The following is a 17,702-nucleotide window of genomic DNA, read 5'->3' as shown; positions in this document are numbered from 1 at the left end:
TTCATCGGGCTAGGTGGCCTCAAAAACGAGAAAAAAAAGTTTTGACATGCACCACGGAGGGACCAAAAATCGTCGGCCATGGTACACCAGCAACCACGGCGCGACTTCAACTTCGTCGGCCATGGCAACTTTTCTTGTAGTGTTACTCATTATCTTCATCATTGCTTCGAATCCCTGCATTCATCTCATATGCTTTACAATAGTATTGATCAAGATTATGATAGCATGTCACTTCAGAAATTATCCTTGTTATCGTTTACGTACTCGAGGGCGAGTAGGAACTAAGCTTGGGGATGCTTGATACGTCTCAAACGTATCTATAATTTCTTATGTTCCATGCTACTTTTATGATGATACTCACATGTTTTATACACATTATATGTCATTATTATGCATTTTCCGGCACTAACCTATTGACGAGATGCCGAAGAGCCGCTTCGTTGTTCTCGCTGTTTTTGGTTTCGTAAATCCTACAAAGGAAATATTCTCGGAATTGGACGAAATCAACGTCCAGGGTCTTATTTTTCCACGAAGCTTCCAGAAGACCGAAAGGGAAACGAAGTGGGGCGACGAGGCGCCGCCACGCCAGGGCCGCGCGGCCAAGGGTGGGGCCGCGCCACCCTGTTGTGTGGGGCCCTCGTGTCGCCCCTAAACCTACCCTTCCGCCTACTTAAAGCCTTCATCGCGAAAACCCCAGTACCGAGAGCCACGATACGGAAAACCTTCCAGAGACGCCGCCGCCGCCAATCCCATCTCGGGGGATTCAGGAGATCGCCTCCGGCACCCTGCCGGAGATGGGAATCATCTCCCGAAGGGCTCTTCATCGCCATGATCGCCTCCGGATCGATGTGTGAGTAGTTCACCCCTGGATTATGGGTCCATAGCAGTAGCTAGATGGTTGTCTTCTCCTCATTGTGTTATCATGTTAGATCTTGTGAGCTGCCTATCATAATCGAGATCATCTATTTGTAATGCTACATGTTGTGTTTGTTGGGATCCGATGAATATTGAATACTATGTCAAGTTGATTATCAATCTATCATATATGTTATTTATGTTCTTGCATGCTCTCCGTTGCTAGTAGAAGCTCTGGCCAAAGTGATACTTGTGACTCCAAGAGGGAGTATTTATGCTCGATAGTGGGTTCATGCCTCCATTGAATCTGAGACAGTGACAGAAAGTTCTAAGGTTGTGGATGTGCTGTTGCCACTAGGGATAAAACATCGATGCTTTGTCTAAGGATATTTGTGTTGATTACATTACTCACCATACTTAATGCAATTGTCTTTTGTTTGCAACTTAATAATGGAAGGGGTTCGGATGATAACCTGAAGGTGGACTTTTTAGGCATAGATGCATGCTGGATAGCGGTCTATGTACTTTGTCGTAATGCCCTGATTAAATCGCATATTACTTATCGTGATATATGTATGTGCATTGTTATGCCTTCTTTATTTGTCAATTGCCCAACTGTAATTTGTTCACCAACATGCTATTTATCTTATGGGAGAGACACCACTAGTGAACTGTGGACCCCGGTCCATTCTTTACATCTGAAATACAATCTACCGCAATACTTGTTCTTTACTTGTTCTTCGCAAACAAACATCATCTTCCACACTATACATCTAATCCTTTGTTTACAACAAGCCGGTGAGATTGACAACCTCACTGTTACGTTGGGGCAAAGTACTTTGATTGTGTTGTGCAGGTTCCACGTTGGCGCCGGAATCCCTGGTGTTGCGCCGCACTACACTCCACCACCAACAACCTTCACGTGTTACTTGACTCCTACTGGTTCGATAACCTTGGTTTCTTACTGAGGGAAAACTTGCTGTTGTACGCATCACACCTTCCTCTTGGGGTTCCCAACGTACGTGTGTCTTACACGCCATCAACCTTCTTGCAAAGGAAGGGAACTACGGGAATCATCTCCGTGTCTTCGCGTGCTCCACTCTCGGTTATCTCTATCCTAGTCTATCTCTTATATTGCGTAGCTATATCTTACTTAGTTGATAACCTTGTCATATAGGTAAATTCACTTAGTTGCATATCTAGAGAATTTACCTTCGTGTCAAGCCTAAATTGAAAAAGAACTAAAAATTGGTTAGCACCTATTCACCCCCCTCTAGATGCGGCATACGATCCTTTCAATTTTCCATTGTTTAGAAGATTTACGATACTTTCTTTCAAAGTCTTAATGTTTTAGTTTTTAATTTTGGGTGATAGAAAATCCTATTTTTTGTATTTTGCTGCTACCCGAACAATCATACCAATCAATATGAGATCAACCAAATTGTTCTGCAAATGGATCAACCGGGCTGTTCCGCGCTTGCACGTCTTCCTTTTGTGAGTCACTCGTTCTTCAGCATGCGCGTATCCTTGCAGATCCACGCGCGCCATCGTGGATGGGCTCCTCTGTCTACGCAGGACGATGTTGTTCACCCAAGCACTGCTAGTCCATGAGCCAGCGCCACCGTCACTCCTTCTATGTATGATGGCTCTATTGCTACGGCCTTGCGTGCTGGCTTGCCACCGCTACTTCTTCCTACACGAACGATGCTTGCGCCGACTACCACCGATGTAGTTGCCTCTCGCGGCTGATCATTTTTGCAATAGGAGCTCTCTGTGGTAGATTCGTTCGTACCTAGGCGCGAAGAATACGATATCTAGAGGTAGATGGTTCTAGGCGAGAGATCTAGATTCAGCGACTCCGGTACATTACCGGCGAGCTCGGGGAAATGAATTCTATAAAATCCTATATGTTTGCATAATGTCTTGCCATTTGCTCCATGTGTGCATCTTTGTTGTTGTTTAAGAATGGGTAAATTCCTATAAAGATTTATGTGTATATGGTGAGCGATTTTGCTCCAATAACATAAGTGTTCCTGAAATGTTGGATGAGTTACACCCAAATGTTTCATTGCATTGCCTTTTTCTTGTTGCATACTACATAATTTTTACATTTTGGTACAAACAACTGAGGATTCACTACATATTGTATCTTTTTTCTACATGGCATGTTCGAATTTTTGCAGAAGTTTTCTGCTACACGTCGCAACTCTTACAGATTTGCGTACGAATTGATACATACGACACACTTTTGTTGCGATGATCAGAAGCGCGGGATTCGCTCACTTAAGCTCATTAGACGGCTCTAGAGGAGGACAATTTTTTGGAGTTTCCTGCCACATGGCTTGCCTTTTTTTAGCTATATATATAAATAACTTTTTTTTGAGGAAAATATATATAAATAACTAAGATGTGTTTTTTATTACTGTGAAAGAAAAGAAAGAGAACCGGCGTTGCATTTTTTTTTTTTGAGGGAGAGAACCGGCGTTGCTTTTCTACTCCGACTGCAACTGATAGTAGTTGGGCCGTAATCTCATGGGCCTAATAAACTAGACTGAACTAAAACGGAGGTAATCCGGCGAGCTCCGTCCGCACCGTCTCCTCCGCCGCGCCGATCCTCTCCTGGAGGCTGGAGCAGCCAGCGACGCATCTCCGGCGAGCTGCAGCTCCGTAGGTGACATCGATCTCTCCTCCCGCTCCTCTTTCTCCCGCGGAGGGAGCGGCGCGGATATCCGGCCTCTGTAGCCGCGGTCTCCTTCCGGCTTCTCCCCTCCCGGCCCTCGCACGATCCGACCGCATCACCAGGTGGCTTCGCGGCGAAGGTTCCGGAATCTTCTTGGAACCTGGGAGTGAAACAGCATGGTGGCGGTGGATCTGATTGCGTCCTGCCTCGACTCCATCCGCCAGGTTCGATCTCTTCCCGAGTTCCCCTTTGCTGGTTCATTGTTTTCCTATCGACCCTTCGAGAAAAATCCAGTATTATTAGTGCAAAATTTTCACTCTGTACCTGCGCCAATTCGCGCTACGCGGAAATACGATTTGACGACCGCGTTGGACCACTTTGCCTGTTAAAAAAAGCCGAACATTTTAGAACGAGTGGTAAAACATGGGGCTGCCTTACTGCTGACTCAACTGACAATAACTGCTCATGCTATGATCTTTTTGAGTAGTGATATCATCCTCCTCCCAGCTTTCACTATCGAAGCTGATCTATTTCGTGGGTTGCTGCAGATTGGAGACGAGATTACGGACGCGCTCGTGTACCTAGATGCAGGCACCCTGGAGGCGTTCCAGCTCGTAGGAGCGTTCCCTCTGCTTCTCGAGCTTGGCGCTCGTGCAGTCTGCAGCTTGGAAAGCACGTCTCCGCTTGATGCTGTAAGGTTCCCCCTTGCTCTCTCTTGATACGAAATACCGGCTGAAATCTACACCTTGGCCTAAGTTGATTGTCGTGATGCAGTGTTTCTACTAGTGGTTTTGGTGGCAGTTTGGATGCTTAATCAATCCTATTGTTCCGATGATTTATGCACCCTACCTGCATTATTGAAATGTTTTATGGCCGGCAGTTGTCATTTGAATGTATCACGTTTTGAACTGCTATTCAAACGTTTTCTTCGTATCAAGGGCTTCGTTTGGTTGCTATACTAAGGCTGCCAACATTTTCCACACTTTTTTTGGCCATTCATGCCTAAGGTTAGGCGATCAAAATGAGCGCCACACTTTGCCACACTTTTCTTAGCCTATTACTTTCGATAGTTTGCATCTTACATACAATTCTTCTTCATCTAATCATCTAACCTTTACCTAAACGTGACTAACTACAACTTTCATTTCAAGAATAGCTACTCGAAAAAGGAATGCTTGTTTTCCTTCAGGAGCTACTGAAATCATCTGGGTCTCTGGTTGCATAAAAAGAATCTTGCCACAAGTGTGGCTACCAATTAAACGGGTGACTAACTCAGACAAACTTGCCTAACTTGTGGTGTGGCAACGCAAGTATACCTACCAAACATACCCTAAGTTAGTAGGCAAGTCACATCTCACAGGTATACATACTAGGTTTTGACAATGACATTCATTGGTGTATGAATCTCAACTAAGATGTTAACCTTCTTTTAATATGAAAAAGGTAATCCAGAATTTTCACCCTCATTACAAAGTCATGCATACCTCATCCTTTCTTTCCTAACCATTAAGTCATATACGCTGGTAGAGCCACATGTTAGAGCCGCCCTTGACACCAAGGGCCCAAGATGGTATTGGTGTGTGTCTGCTGATATTGATGACAGTAAAGTTGCAGTGCTTTTGTACTCCCTCCTTCCCAAATTAGGATGCCTATAGTTTTCAGTCAAAGTCAAACTTTTTGAAGTTTGAGCAACTACATACAAAAAAATATCAACATCTAAAATTTTAAATGCACATAATATGAAAATATATTTCATGATGGTTCTAAAAATATTAATTTAAGATTACAAATGTTGACACTTTTTTCTATATAGTTGATCAAACTTTGAGAAGTTTGACTTTATCCAAATATTATAGGCATCCTATTTTGGGATAGAGGGTATGTAGTTAACAAGCTTTTCTGTGTCCTGCTATTGAAGCAGGGAAACGTGACATTTTTTTTTGTATCTTTTTGAGAATGGGTTCATTTTTGTTCTCCTTTTTTTTAACCTGATCACCGGCTGTATCGTGTGTTCACAGGCTGCTGAGTGGAATTCAAGTTTTGCTCATCCAGCAAGGAAGATTGTCATAATCACATCTCGCCTTCTTAGTGATGCACATCGGTACATTCTACGCTGCTTGGGCAACCATGGAACTGTTTCACATTGTACTGTATTGACAGCAATATCCGAGGTGCTTCACCCCTACAATAATATTTTACTTGTGATATCTGGTTTCCTTCTGAAGTGCCTGACCATCCTGCAAATAATAATTATTAATTATTATTAAATTATGACTCTCAACAGTATTCAATATATTTTGACTGGCGTAAAAGTTCATTCTATTGAAAAGAACATCGAAATACATGTTGGTTACCACAGATCATGTTGTTAGCATTGCATCTCCTCTATCTGCACTGTTTGATCTCTGTTTATTAGTGACTTGGATAGTTGCTTGCTCCCTGTTTCAGGACTCGTTTGATCCAGCTTAAGGTTGCCATGAGTCACACACTTTCTGATTTGTGTAGTATAGGGTATACCTTTTTGAGTGTATCTATTTTAAAACTTGCCCGACTTGGTTGAGGTCCTCATGAGTCCTGAACCATCTGATTCATGTAGTAGCCATATATGAGGAGGGTATCGGTAAGAACTTTGCGCACATTGCTTCCTCTGCAATCCACAGTAACTTCTGAATGGCTCAGCCGAAGTGTTGAGTAAATGCCCATCTTGCTATTCTTATTCACTTCATTATTTATAACCTTCATAAATATATTTCAAATTATCCTAAATTGTGCAAGGAACCTATTGAACCTTTCGTGAATCTATTGCAGATTGGTCACTCAGCCTACGTTGATTCCCCACTTGGACCAGATGCTTTCCGGGAGTATGAGACATTACTCGTTCAGGATCATGAGGAACTTCTGAAGAAGAGTGGGAAGTTGAACAAGTATAAAGATAACATCCCTTACACAGAGAGAGATTTTACCTCAGATGGTGATAATAAGTGGGGTTCTGGAGTGCACTATGGCCCTTCTGAATCTAGCCCGAGGAAAAAAGATTTCTCTGAGGATGATTTAGGCCAGGTAGAAGCAGGAGGAAAGAGATTGTCTGTAATCGTGTGTCACTTTCCGATGATTTTCTCTCCTATTTCCTCAAGGACTTTTGTTTTGCCTTCGGAAGGTACAATTGCTGAATCATATTTGTCAAATCACCGTGAGGATTCCCTTAGCCCTGGTCTACCCTCCATATCTACTGGTAAAGCTTTTGATGGTGATGAGGTGCCCCCTGGAGTAACGTTGACTGCTCAATTCCTGTACCATTTGGCCAATAAGGTAACGGCTTTCATATATGCAACATGCTGCATGGTAGTTTCTCTTATCTATTTTCAAGCGCACAACCTTTTGTTAATCTCCATTACAAAATGTGTGTAGATGGACCTAAAGCTTGATATATTTTCACTTGGTGATACATCAAAAGTTATTGGGAAACTGATGATGGATATGTCAAGTCTATATGATGTTGGTCGTAACAAGAGTTCTGCTGGTCTACTGATTGTAGATCGAACAATCGATCTCCTAACTCCTTGCTTCCATGGCGACTCATTTCTTGATAGGATGCTGTCCTCGTTGCCACGCAAGGAAAGAACTTCATCCTATCATGTGGCAAAAAATCCTCAAACTCCTAGTAAGCATACTCAAGCTGCTGTTAAACGTTCCCCACTAGATATAAAGGTCCCTTTCAAAACAGCCTTTAGCACGGAAGAAACTAAGAGTAGGACAAGTATGTTGTCTGAAAGTATGATGGCATTTGTGTCTGGCTGGAACTCTGCAGAGGTTGACTCTGAAGTTACCTGGCTACCTGATTACACTGACAAAGCACATGATGACAAAGTAGGCAGTATAAGTGGTTCTTTCTTATCCAACTATGATGGAGTGCGCTACTTAGAAGCATTACTAGACAGAGGATCAAAAGATGGGTTAATGTTGATTAAGAAATGGCTTATGGAGGCTTTAAAGCTGGAGAAGTTGTCCTTTCCATCTAAGGGTCGACAAGCAGCTTCTGTTTCAGAGCTTCATTCTATGGTGCAAATGCTCTGTCAACACCAGTTGTCCTTGGTAAGAAACAGAGGGGTTATTCAGTTGGCACTGGCTGCAGAAATGGCTCTCCAGGAACCTCAAAGTACTCGCTGGGATGCCTTTACAAGTGCTGAGAGAATATTAAGTGTAACATCAGCAGAGACAACACAAAGTCTTGCCAGCGAGATTCGTGATTTCATCAACACTAGCACTTCAGTGGAATCTCACAAACAAGGTAATACCATGGGGTCTTCGGAAGGCCTTCTGACTTTCCAGGACATATTACTTTTAACTATTATTGGGTATATCTTGGCTGGTGAAAACTTTCCTACATCGATTGCTGGTGGTCCGTTCTCCTGGGAAGATGAGCGGTCACTGAAAGATGTTGTGGTGGACTCTATCCTTGAGAGGCCATCATCTGTGAAGTTCAGGTTCCTTGATGGCTTGGAGAAGGAACTTGAAGCTATAGCTAGATCGAAAGATGCTGATAGAAATAAGGACTCCAGTGAGCCTACATCCACCACTACCGATGATTTTGATGACCAATGGGATAACTGGGACGATGATGATAATACTGATAATCAAAAGGAGGAAGCTTACGGGAACATGCAACTTAAGTTGGAAGTACGGGATAGGGTGGATCAACTCTTTAAATTCTTTCACATCTTGTCCAGTATGAGGTTAAGGAATCAAGTTCTTGGAGAAGGGTTGGCAGCATTGAGTAAATTTGAGACTGATAGCTACTCAAGAAAAGGCTTGCTTTACAAGTTGATATTAGCTGTCTTGACTAGAGACGACATACCTGGGCTTGAGTATCACTCATCAGCTGTTGGCCGTTTATTTAAAAGTGGGTTGGGTAGGTTTGGGCTTGGACAGGTGCGTTGGTCAATTTTTATTTTTTGCTTGCTGTATCATCTCTCTGTCTATATTATGTGCTCATAGTTATTTTGCCTGCAGTCTAAACCAAGCTTTGGCGATCAAAGTGTTCTTATCATTTTTGTTGTGGGAGGTATCAATACTCTGGAGGTACATTCTGGTCCATTCTCTTTGACTCCATTTATTTTATCATGTCATGATGTCTATGTCACACTTTGTACTTTCTCGTCAATATTCTATCTCGACCTGGCACTAGAGTAAGAACACACAGCAAGCTTCTAATCCGATCATTGGATCTGTCCAGCTCAATGCACTATATTAAAATTATCCTCTATGACTACATAACGTATCTCCACAAACATCAGGTTTCTAATTCATGCGATTTGAGAAGCTTATGCCGAACCAACGATCTCTAAGCCAGTGATCGCAGTACACCAAAACTAACGTCTCTTAAGGAAAAGCATAGCCCAGAATCTATATTTCTCAATATTAAGAAGCAGTGTCTTATCAAACGTGATGTTTTTTTATGAAAGGTCCGGGAAGTCATGAAGGCAATCTCAGAGAGCAGCAGGCCTGATGTGGAGCTTATTCTTGGTGGTACAACTCTTCTTTCCCCAGATGACATGTTTGAGTTGATGCTGGGCTCATCCAGCTTTACTTAGACTCTGACACAATTCTGTTTGCTTCCAAGAGCTGCTTAAAGGTACAGCAGCAATCATGTAAACTCAATCTGTACATTTTATTTACCCCCCAAGAAGAAACTTTACTGGCTTAGAGAACTGTCAAACTAGATGATACCCCGCGCGTTGCGGCGGGATTTTTCAGCAATGTACAAAATAAGAATTCATATATTTATAGATTTATTAAAACTTTGATGTAAAGTAGAGCATTTCATTGATAAAAAGTTTTACATGATCTCTCTGCTTGATGAACGCATTGGTCACTATTCATATTCTTACATTTTGTCATCGGAAAGGATAGCCCTCACATGTATCTTTCCATGTTTGATGTATTCAGTTGTGGATTGTATGATCTGACCCAAGAATGCTTGTGATGTCAGCGCGTGAATGCCTCCCTTGGTTCCCCTCTTGTGAGTTTTGGCATTGCATCAGTATAGGTCTTGCTAGGTTCGATCTAGCGGTCAGCTGAAGATGGAAGTACGTGCGCTGTGCACAGTTTTGCTAGGTTCAACCTAGCAATCAGCTGAAGATGGAAGTACTGCGCGGTCGGCCCTGGCTTGCTGCAGACGTTTGCAAAAGAATTAACTGAGGTAGTTTTTTTTAGCATAGAATTAGTACAGTATTGATTATTTGTTTAAGTTTTAGTTGGCAGCGGTTGTTTTTTGCCTGCAAGAACAGCAGACATACTTGTGTTCTGCACAAACCAAAGCTCACGATGCAAGGCAGATTACCAACCAAACTTGTATAAACTGCCGAGGGGGAAGTAATGAGAATATATGGCGGTAGAGTCTAGAGTGTAACGAAGAGATGAAAAGAGAAGTGCATAGTAAAGAGAGAAAAAGAGTAAAAGAAAAGGAAACATTTTCATTGGAAGGATGTATTTTGACCTCTAATTATTGCAAAAGCAAACTGTAGAAAAAGGATGGCATGGACATAATTCCAAATTCAGCAGAACGTTACAAATGAGATATTATCAAGGAATAGAAGATGGATAAAACTAAATGGAATCTGTTCTGAAGCATATATCTATTCTTCAGAACTATCATTGGAATAAGGTCATCGCACTTGTCAGCCCATCAAGTAAAACAAATGTATATTTCACACTGAAAATCTGAATTCAGAAGTGAACTTAGACCGCAAGAAGGGGAAACTTGATAAAGACATGTGTGGCTAGTTGGTTGCAAAGTTGTTAAATGTTTACCTTCCAGGCTGTTGGTTCTGTTAGATGTAACACAATGCATATGGAGGTGCAAATAGTTCGCAACTCTGCAGCTGAAAGTGACATTTTTTATAAGAAAATTTGGCTTGTCCATAAATGCTTACCAAGACAAAATACCAGCAGGAAGCAGAAATTAGAAGATGCGTGAGCTGATTCACTGTAAACTAAACAAATCCCCTATGGAAATAAAAATGGTAGATTCCGACGAGTGATTGTAAAGTTCTGAAGACGTTTGGCAGAACTGGAAAGGAGATCACTTTTTTTATGTCGGTCCGTGTCCATTCTTGCCCATCAAGAGTATAGTGGTCCTTCTCCGGGGAAAACACAATAGTTCTAAATATTGCACTTCTTCATAAAATTAAGTAAAAAATCCTCACCTACAAAAAAAAGGTTTTAGTATCATCTCTCTTTTTATTTGTAAAGCACATCCTGCGAAGGTATACCTTAGATTTATTTAGAAGGATAGAGTATGACCACCAAATTGGAGGTAAAAACCTTTTTGACTCTTGGTTCTATTAGTTATAACACAATGCATATGGAGGTGCAAATAGTTCGCAACTCTGCAGTTGAAATTGAATTTTTTTGGAAGGAAAACTGACTTACCCATTGCTTACCAAGACAAAATACCTGCAGTAAGCAGAAATTAGAAGATGTGTGGGCTGATTCACTGCAAACTAAACAAATAAATGTAAGAGATGATAGCTTGTGTACCAATTTAAGCACGTAGTGTTGTCCAGTATGGTCGTAGGCGTGATGATCCGCATTGCTTCAGCAACCAGCTTAGAATCCAATTGAAATCCAATCAAAACACCATGAAGAATCCAATGAAATTCCCATCAGATCGGGGTAGGCATAATGTCGAGCAGCTTTCCAGCATAATGGCAACCTTATAGACTGACAAAAAATGAGTCAGTGAATAAGATGAGAATGGGGATATGAGAATCTGGAGCGGAAACTACCAGAGTGGAGATCACTGCCAGAGATGGACGCGGGGCAGGCAGGCACGTCTGTAGGTGAGCTTTTTAAGCATGGAGGCAGCGTCCGGTCAGTTCCACCTAGCAGTTTCTTATGCATTTACAGGGAACTGATGGCTGATGAATGCTAGGCACAATGGGACGGTTTGACGAGCATTTGTGGTGAGGAGGGCATAGATCGCAGCGGACGGATTTGTGTGGCCATGAATTCTTAGGTAACGGGCGGAGGTGGAGAGCAACATCATGGAAGACGAACGACGGCAAAGATACTTTTTTACAGGAGGAAGGTCTCAAAAAATTTGTTTGTAAGACTGCTGAGGTGGCAGTCTAGGATTGCTTGTAGATACATGATGAGGTGGATACCTTGCATGTGCAGGAAAATGGGATCACCTATTAAGAATAGAAAGATTAGTCACAGTGTTGTAACTCATATAACTTCCTCCTCATTGCTCAGTAGCTTGTAAGATAATAACAGGATTCCTGCCACCTTCAAACCAGTAATCTGAAGTGTACCTGTGCACTACTATACTGTCAGCGATACAAGTTCATAACAAACCAAACAAGCAATGGCCAAAATTGGCAAATGACTTGCAAGGAAAAAGTTGCTATCTTCCACCAGAAAATCTCCATGTTTTTGTGTATTCTTATTTTTGTCTGCTACAGGAGATGTTTCACCATCTTTTTTCTTTCTCATCTCTTCCTGAAACTTCCAAATGCACCATGACATTGCTTCATTTCCATCAACCCCCACAATCTTGGTTCTCTTGTTCTTGGACACTTTGGTGTCTGGAGATTCTTGAGGTCCCTTCTTTTATCGAACATGCATGTGTAGATTATATTGGATCCCCCAATTATTGCCACACGCACACATGTTGATGGATCAAGCTTCTCCAGATCTGATGTTTGACGTGAGAGGGTGTTGCTTGGGCGCCCTACAGTCTCTGGTCTGCAAGGCTATCGTTGTAGCTTTGCTTGGCCTGTAGCATGTCTGGCGGCATCTGCTTAATCTTATTAATCAGCTGCTAAGCACTCAGTGTCGACGGAACGGTGGACATGTCAGAGTCCCTGAATAATTCATGCTCTTGGATTCATGGATGGATCTTTGCTTGATCTTGCTGTCCAGTTTGTTGCTGTCTGAATCTGGGGCTATGTATCTTGTGCTTTGCTCAATCAGTCTAAGTAGATCAGATTGGACACTTCTGTCAGCGAACTCTTTGTTTTTCATTTGTGCAAGATGAAATAGGAGAAAAAAATGGTATGAATAGCTTGTGTTGCTGATACTAAAAGAATTCGATATGGAGCATTACCTTTTAGAAATATATCATCATCTAGTTTGATTTGCCAGACTCGAAAATTTGCAATGGCACACAGTATATCCATACTTGAGAGAAGAAGAAGGTGAAGGATGTTTGGAGCTGGAGAAGATCTCCAGTCCTCTTCTTGCCGCTCGATCTGCACCTGTGCATGCTGCCGGAGGTGGAGAATGCGACGGCTGCTACAGACACCAAGGCAACTCCACAGCTGCTGAGGCGTGTGCTTGATTGCTAGCGTCCTTGGTCCTCTCACTGCCTGTCATCTTGTTACCGTTTGCGTTTCTGTATTATGATCAGGTTGGCTTGAGTATGAAGTAGATGCGCTCACACAAGTATGGTCTCAAAGCTAGCTAGTCTCCTAGTCCTACCATTTCTTCACAACAAAGACATGCATGGACCACCTCCAGGCAGACAACCCTCTCACCTTTCTCCGGCATGTGATCCACAAGATCCTCTCATTGCAGCTGATCTTTCCTTCTTCATCTCTCAGTAGCACTCCTTTAGTTTTCTAGGACAAATTGAAGGTGGACCAGTGCAATGCATGATCATGCAAGCATGCAGGTTTTTCTTCCTCTGCCATGTGATTCTTCTACAGGTGGTATTGGTTGTCCTGTGGGTATCAGCAGTTAACAGGATGGATGCATCATAATCATCACCATAGGATGTCTGCTTTGTGAAGAGATAGTGACATGGATCATCAATACTTGCTTGGTAGGACCCATAAGGTATGTGAAGAGGTCTGAATTAATTAATCAGTAGGGCCACTGCAAGTTAACACGCAGTTATGGTCAAGATTTGAGACAATCTCGTACAGTTTGTGATCTTCCAGAATTCTCTCAGTGGGTGGATCTCTAGTAACTCACACAAGAGCAAGCGCACACCAGTGTACTAATTCGGAGGTTGATATATCATCATGAGATACATACATACAACTCTCATGAACTGATAATTACAAACATGACACACGAAAACACAGCAGACAAGATCAAAATTCAAAACAAGCTCTGATTTGTTTTTTTTTTCTTTTCTTTGTGAGATAAACTAAAGTTTCTCCTTGATCTCAAGAAGAAAGCATGCACGCATCCAATAATTAATCTTTCAACTTCGGTTTGCTACTTTAGTTATATAGGAAGAAGATTAAAGCTAGGTAGTTAATTAGTGCCTAGGAGGGCACTGGTAGCACTTGGTGAAGAGTCCGAAGGTGTTGACCTGGCGGACAAAGTTGACGGTACTGGCCCAGCCGCCGAAGCCGAATCCGACGACGAGCACCCACGCTGCCACAAAGCAGTTCACGGCGTACATGCCCGCCCAACCTCCGACCCACCGCGGCGGCCGCTCCACGGCGCCCTCCCTGGCCGCGGGCGACGCGAAGACGGCCATGTGGGCGGCCGCGGGGATGATGTAGACGGTGAAGCTGACGAGGAGTGAACCCACGGTGGAGTTGATAGGCCCGAAGAAGGGGAAGACGACGGCAAGGAACCAGATGGGGGCCACCACGGGGAGCCTCGCCGCCGCGCGGCGGAGCACCGTGGTCTTGTCGGAGTGCACGCCGATGGCCTTCTCCCAGACGAAGTAGAGCGGCGTGCAGGCGAAGCCGAAGGTGATGAACTGGTGGATGAGCATGAGGACGACAGCGGCGTCACGGAAAGGGGTGCGCGGGAGGAGGGAGAATGCGTTGGAGTGGTCGAGGAGGGCGTCGCCAAAGGCCCAGTACACGGCAGAGGCGGACGGCAGCGTGAGGGTAAGCACGTAGAGCGTGGCCATGAGGTAGATGAGCTTGAACTTCTGCGGCTTCCACATGGCGTGCATGATCTCACTGTCCAAGGCAATACACAATATTGCCTCCATCAATGGGAGCTCAACACAATTCTGAAGAAAGAGAAGAATGGCAAATAGTTCGATATACTTACACAGTGACAGCGTGCCCTCCGAAGGTGTAGAGTATGTTGGTAGCCCCAGTGAAGTAGAGCACCATCTTGGTTGGCGCCGAGTGCGTCACCCCCTCCGCCTTGCCGTGGACAATGGCTGCGACGGTGAGGTACCAGGCGGTGTAGGTGGTCATGAGGAGGCCGAGGAAGGACCACATCCGGTAGTTGTGGAAGGAGGGGATGAAGACGGTGGTGGCGCAGCAGGCGCCGAAGATGTAGGTCCATGTCCGCTTATCCAGGGAGTCGTTGATGTAGTAGATGTTGCTGTTCAGATTACACATACTCTAATGTTTTGGACGACAAGGAAGGAAGGATAATGGTTTTCATATAAGCGGGAATACAGTAGCTAGTGTACCTGGCGCACGCGATGAGCTGGATGACGGATCCGAAGAGGAGGAATGTGCAGTTGAAGAAGAGGCCGACGTTCCGCCAGTGGCTGCCGAGGAGGCCATGGAGGACCTCGAACCACTGGATGACGTGGTTCCGGAAGTCCACCTTCTCCCGCTCTTTCCTCGTCCGGTACTCCACGTAGAGCACGCTGATCAGGTACGCCGTCCAGCTCCCCATGAGGCCGTAGAAGAGCTGGAAGGCGATGCCGCTCGCCATGCCCAGCTGCGAGAAGGAGTAGGGCAGCGTCAGCAGCACCTGCGCCACCTGGTTGGACGAGCAGCTGAACCAGGCGTCGTAGGCGGAGCCGCCGTGCCAGAAGAGGTTCGACACCAGCTTGCTTCTGCCCCCCGCGCCGGCGCCGCCACCGGCTCCGACGCCTCCTCTCTCGCCGTCGCCTCCTTCTCGCTCCATCTCCACGTAGTTCCCCGCCACCACCGTCTCCACCTTCTCCGACGCCATCTCCGCCCTTCAGATCGGATGATCTCTCTTCCCTTCTCGTATCTCTTCACTGTTGCTCCTCCTTCTATCCTGCTATGGCAGATTCCGCAGTACTATATAGGGAGCTAGGGTCGATCAAGCTGGCGAGATCGAATGAATGATAAACAAAACGTTGTTGGTGTGGCTAGTGATGGGTGTGTGCATGCATGGATGGGGGCAGCACACGAGCGCCCTGGCCCATCCGGCAGCTGGCAAACTTGTGATCTTCCTCGCTTCTACCTTTTTTCTTTTCCTTCCCGCTTTGATTTGCATGAGAGATCTAGACATCTAGTACATAATATAGTGACTGTTCAGCGTATAGTTAGACAGATAGAGAGAAAGATGGAGAGAGAGAGATGGTGAATGCATCATTCAAAGCGTACTAGCAAGATTTCTAAACATGGACTCTGATCTTTGCTTCGGTAACCAGACGTGATTGGATCGAGCGTAGTGGCCCATGCAAAGTTGGCGCATGACATGTCCTTGTACAAATCCATCATTGGTTGGAGCTACCTGCTGATTAGTGTACAAAAGATTTCCTGCACAATACTTTTGAGTATGAAATATTGTAGTGTGCACTTTCATTTGAGTTCAATGTATAGCTTCTGAATATATGCTGTGATATATAATATATAGTTAGATGCCTGTGAGTAAGACATGAAGCGCGTACTGTAAATTAATTTTGCAACTAACACAGAGAAAATATTCAGTTGAGTGAAGAACACAAATTATTAAGCTGGTTGCTAATCAGACCAGATTTGCTTGTCTTAAACTCTTGTTTATATCGACACATTTTCCAATAATAATCTGCCGTACGATCGACAAGAAGATCAGTGCAAAGCAGCAAAACATCTAATTAGTTGTCACACGTGTGGGACAATAATGTGGAGCACTATCTCACACCCCTGGAGCAATCATGGTTAACATGAATGAAATAATGGAGGAATTAGAACAGCACATTCATAGTACTAGAGCAATTAAATAGTAATAATAACTAATACAATAACAATAATATGGATCCTTGATACTCCCTCTCTCACAGTTTATTAGGCGTGCGCGTACCCCTAGGTCGCAAATTTCATCAAGTTAGCATTACTTATATGTTATAAAAAATTATATCATTAGAAAGTTTAGATGTTCTATTTTCTAATGATATAATTTTTGCATTATATAATTTAAATTATATAGGTCAAATTGACGACCTAGGGATATAGGGAAGACTAGTAAACTGAGACGGAGGGAAGACTAGTAAATAGAGTATTAGATTAGTTGTTCACCAATTTTAAGATGACATCATGTTGCCGGACATCATTCTAAAAAAGTTTTTTCCATCGATTATTGAGTCCGAATTTTTTTTTTTCGAGAATACACCCTGGAAGGCGTACTAATCATATAGAAGAAAGGGCAAGAAAGCCCGAACCACGAGCGCTACTGCCAACAGGGGGTGGCAGCTCCCCTACAAAAACGAAAGCCTAATCTCCGTCCCGCCACGAAAAAGGAAAAGGCTCGGGAAATCCGAAGGACTCCGAGCGGAAAAGCCTAGCTACACGCCACCTCTGAAACTCCTCCCTAATCCTATGCCGAATGGTCTCCACCGCCGGGGTGGTGCCATTGAACACCACGTCATTCCTATGCCTCCAGATACACCAGAAAACAAGGATGACCGCCGTCCACAAGTCCCTGCGCACGGCACTAGGGCAATGAAGCGAGGTCCACTAGTGCACTATCTGAGAGCCCGCACCAGGCATCCACTCCAACCTGTTCCACCGCGTCAATGCCCACGCCCAGACCTCACGGGCGACCACGCAACCAAGCAGGAGGTGTTGGAGCGTCTCCTGCTCCTGGTCGCGAGAGGGCAGAGCCGCCGGCCGCGGCGAGCCACGCCTCCGGAGCCTATCCGCCGTCCAACATCCGTTACGGGACACCAGCCAAGCAAAGAACTTGCAGCCTGTATGGCGCCCTCGAGCGCCAAATCTCCGAAGCAACCGGCGCCACCGTAGTACCCGCAAAGAAGGCCGCGTAAGCCGACCTCGCGGAGAAAATCCGGTCCGCCGACCACCGCCACACGAAGGAGCCCTCTTGCTCCGGGTCCGGGGTGACACCGGCGAGGATGCCCCATAGGTGGAAGAACTCCGCCACCGCCGCAGGACTCGGGTCCGGCCCACAATCGCGCAACCACTCCCCGGCGAGGCCATCCTTGACCGAGCGAGCCTTGGCCTTCCGGGTCGGAACCAAAGCCGCCAAATTGGGTGCGTGG

At 44.6% G+C, this 17,702-nt stretch overlaps 2 protein-coding genes across 2 annotated transcripts; one reads left to right on the top strand and one right to left on the bottom strand.

Moving 5' to 3' along the window:
• The first annotated feature begins 3,457 nt into the window (after nt 1–3,457).
• On the top strand, nt 3,458–9,238 carry LOC124680947 (sec1 family domain-containing protein MIP3-like). Its single transcript, XM_047215958.1, has 7 exons — nt 3,458–3,759; nt 4,084–4,227; nt 5,554–5,706; nt 6,344–6,844; nt 6,944–8,464; nt 8,546–8,614; nt 8,998–9,238. The coding sequence occupies exons 1-7, from the start codon at nt 3,712–3,714 to the stop codon at nt 9,124–9,126; spliced, it is 2,565 nt and encodes an 854-aa protein (XP_047071914.1). The 5' UTR covers nt 3,458–3,711; the 3' UTR covers nt 9,127–9,238.
• Nucleotides 9,239–13,805: 4,567 nt separating this feature from the next.
• LOC124680948 (putative auxin transporter-like protein 4) lies at nt 13,806–15,545 on the bottom strand. The gene is made up of 3 exons (XM_047215960.1): nt 14,934–15,545; nt 14,561–14,842; nt 13,806–14,466 (listed from the first exon to the last, which is right to left on the bottom strand). Exons 1-3 carry the CDS (start codon nt 15,425–15,427, stop codon nt 13,806–13,808), a joined length of 1,437 nt encoding a protein of 478 aa, XP_047071916.1. The 5' UTR covers nt 15,428–15,545.
• Between the last annotated feature and the right edge of the window lie 2,157 nt (nt 15,546–17,702).

The sequence above is a fragment of the Lolium rigidum genome, unplaced genomic scaffold (assembly GCF_022539505.1).
Source record: "Lolium rigidum isolate FL_2022 unplaced genomic scaffold, APGP_CSIRO_Lrig_0.1 contig_31409_1, whole genome shotgun sequence".
NCBI classification, from domain to species: domain Eukaryota; kingdom Viridiplantae; phylum Streptophyta; class Magnoliopsida; order Poales; family Poaceae; genus Lolium; species Lolium rigidum.
The sequence above is the reverse complement of the archived record's forward strand: the minus strand, read 5'-3'. Positions and strand labels throughout refer to the sequence as shown.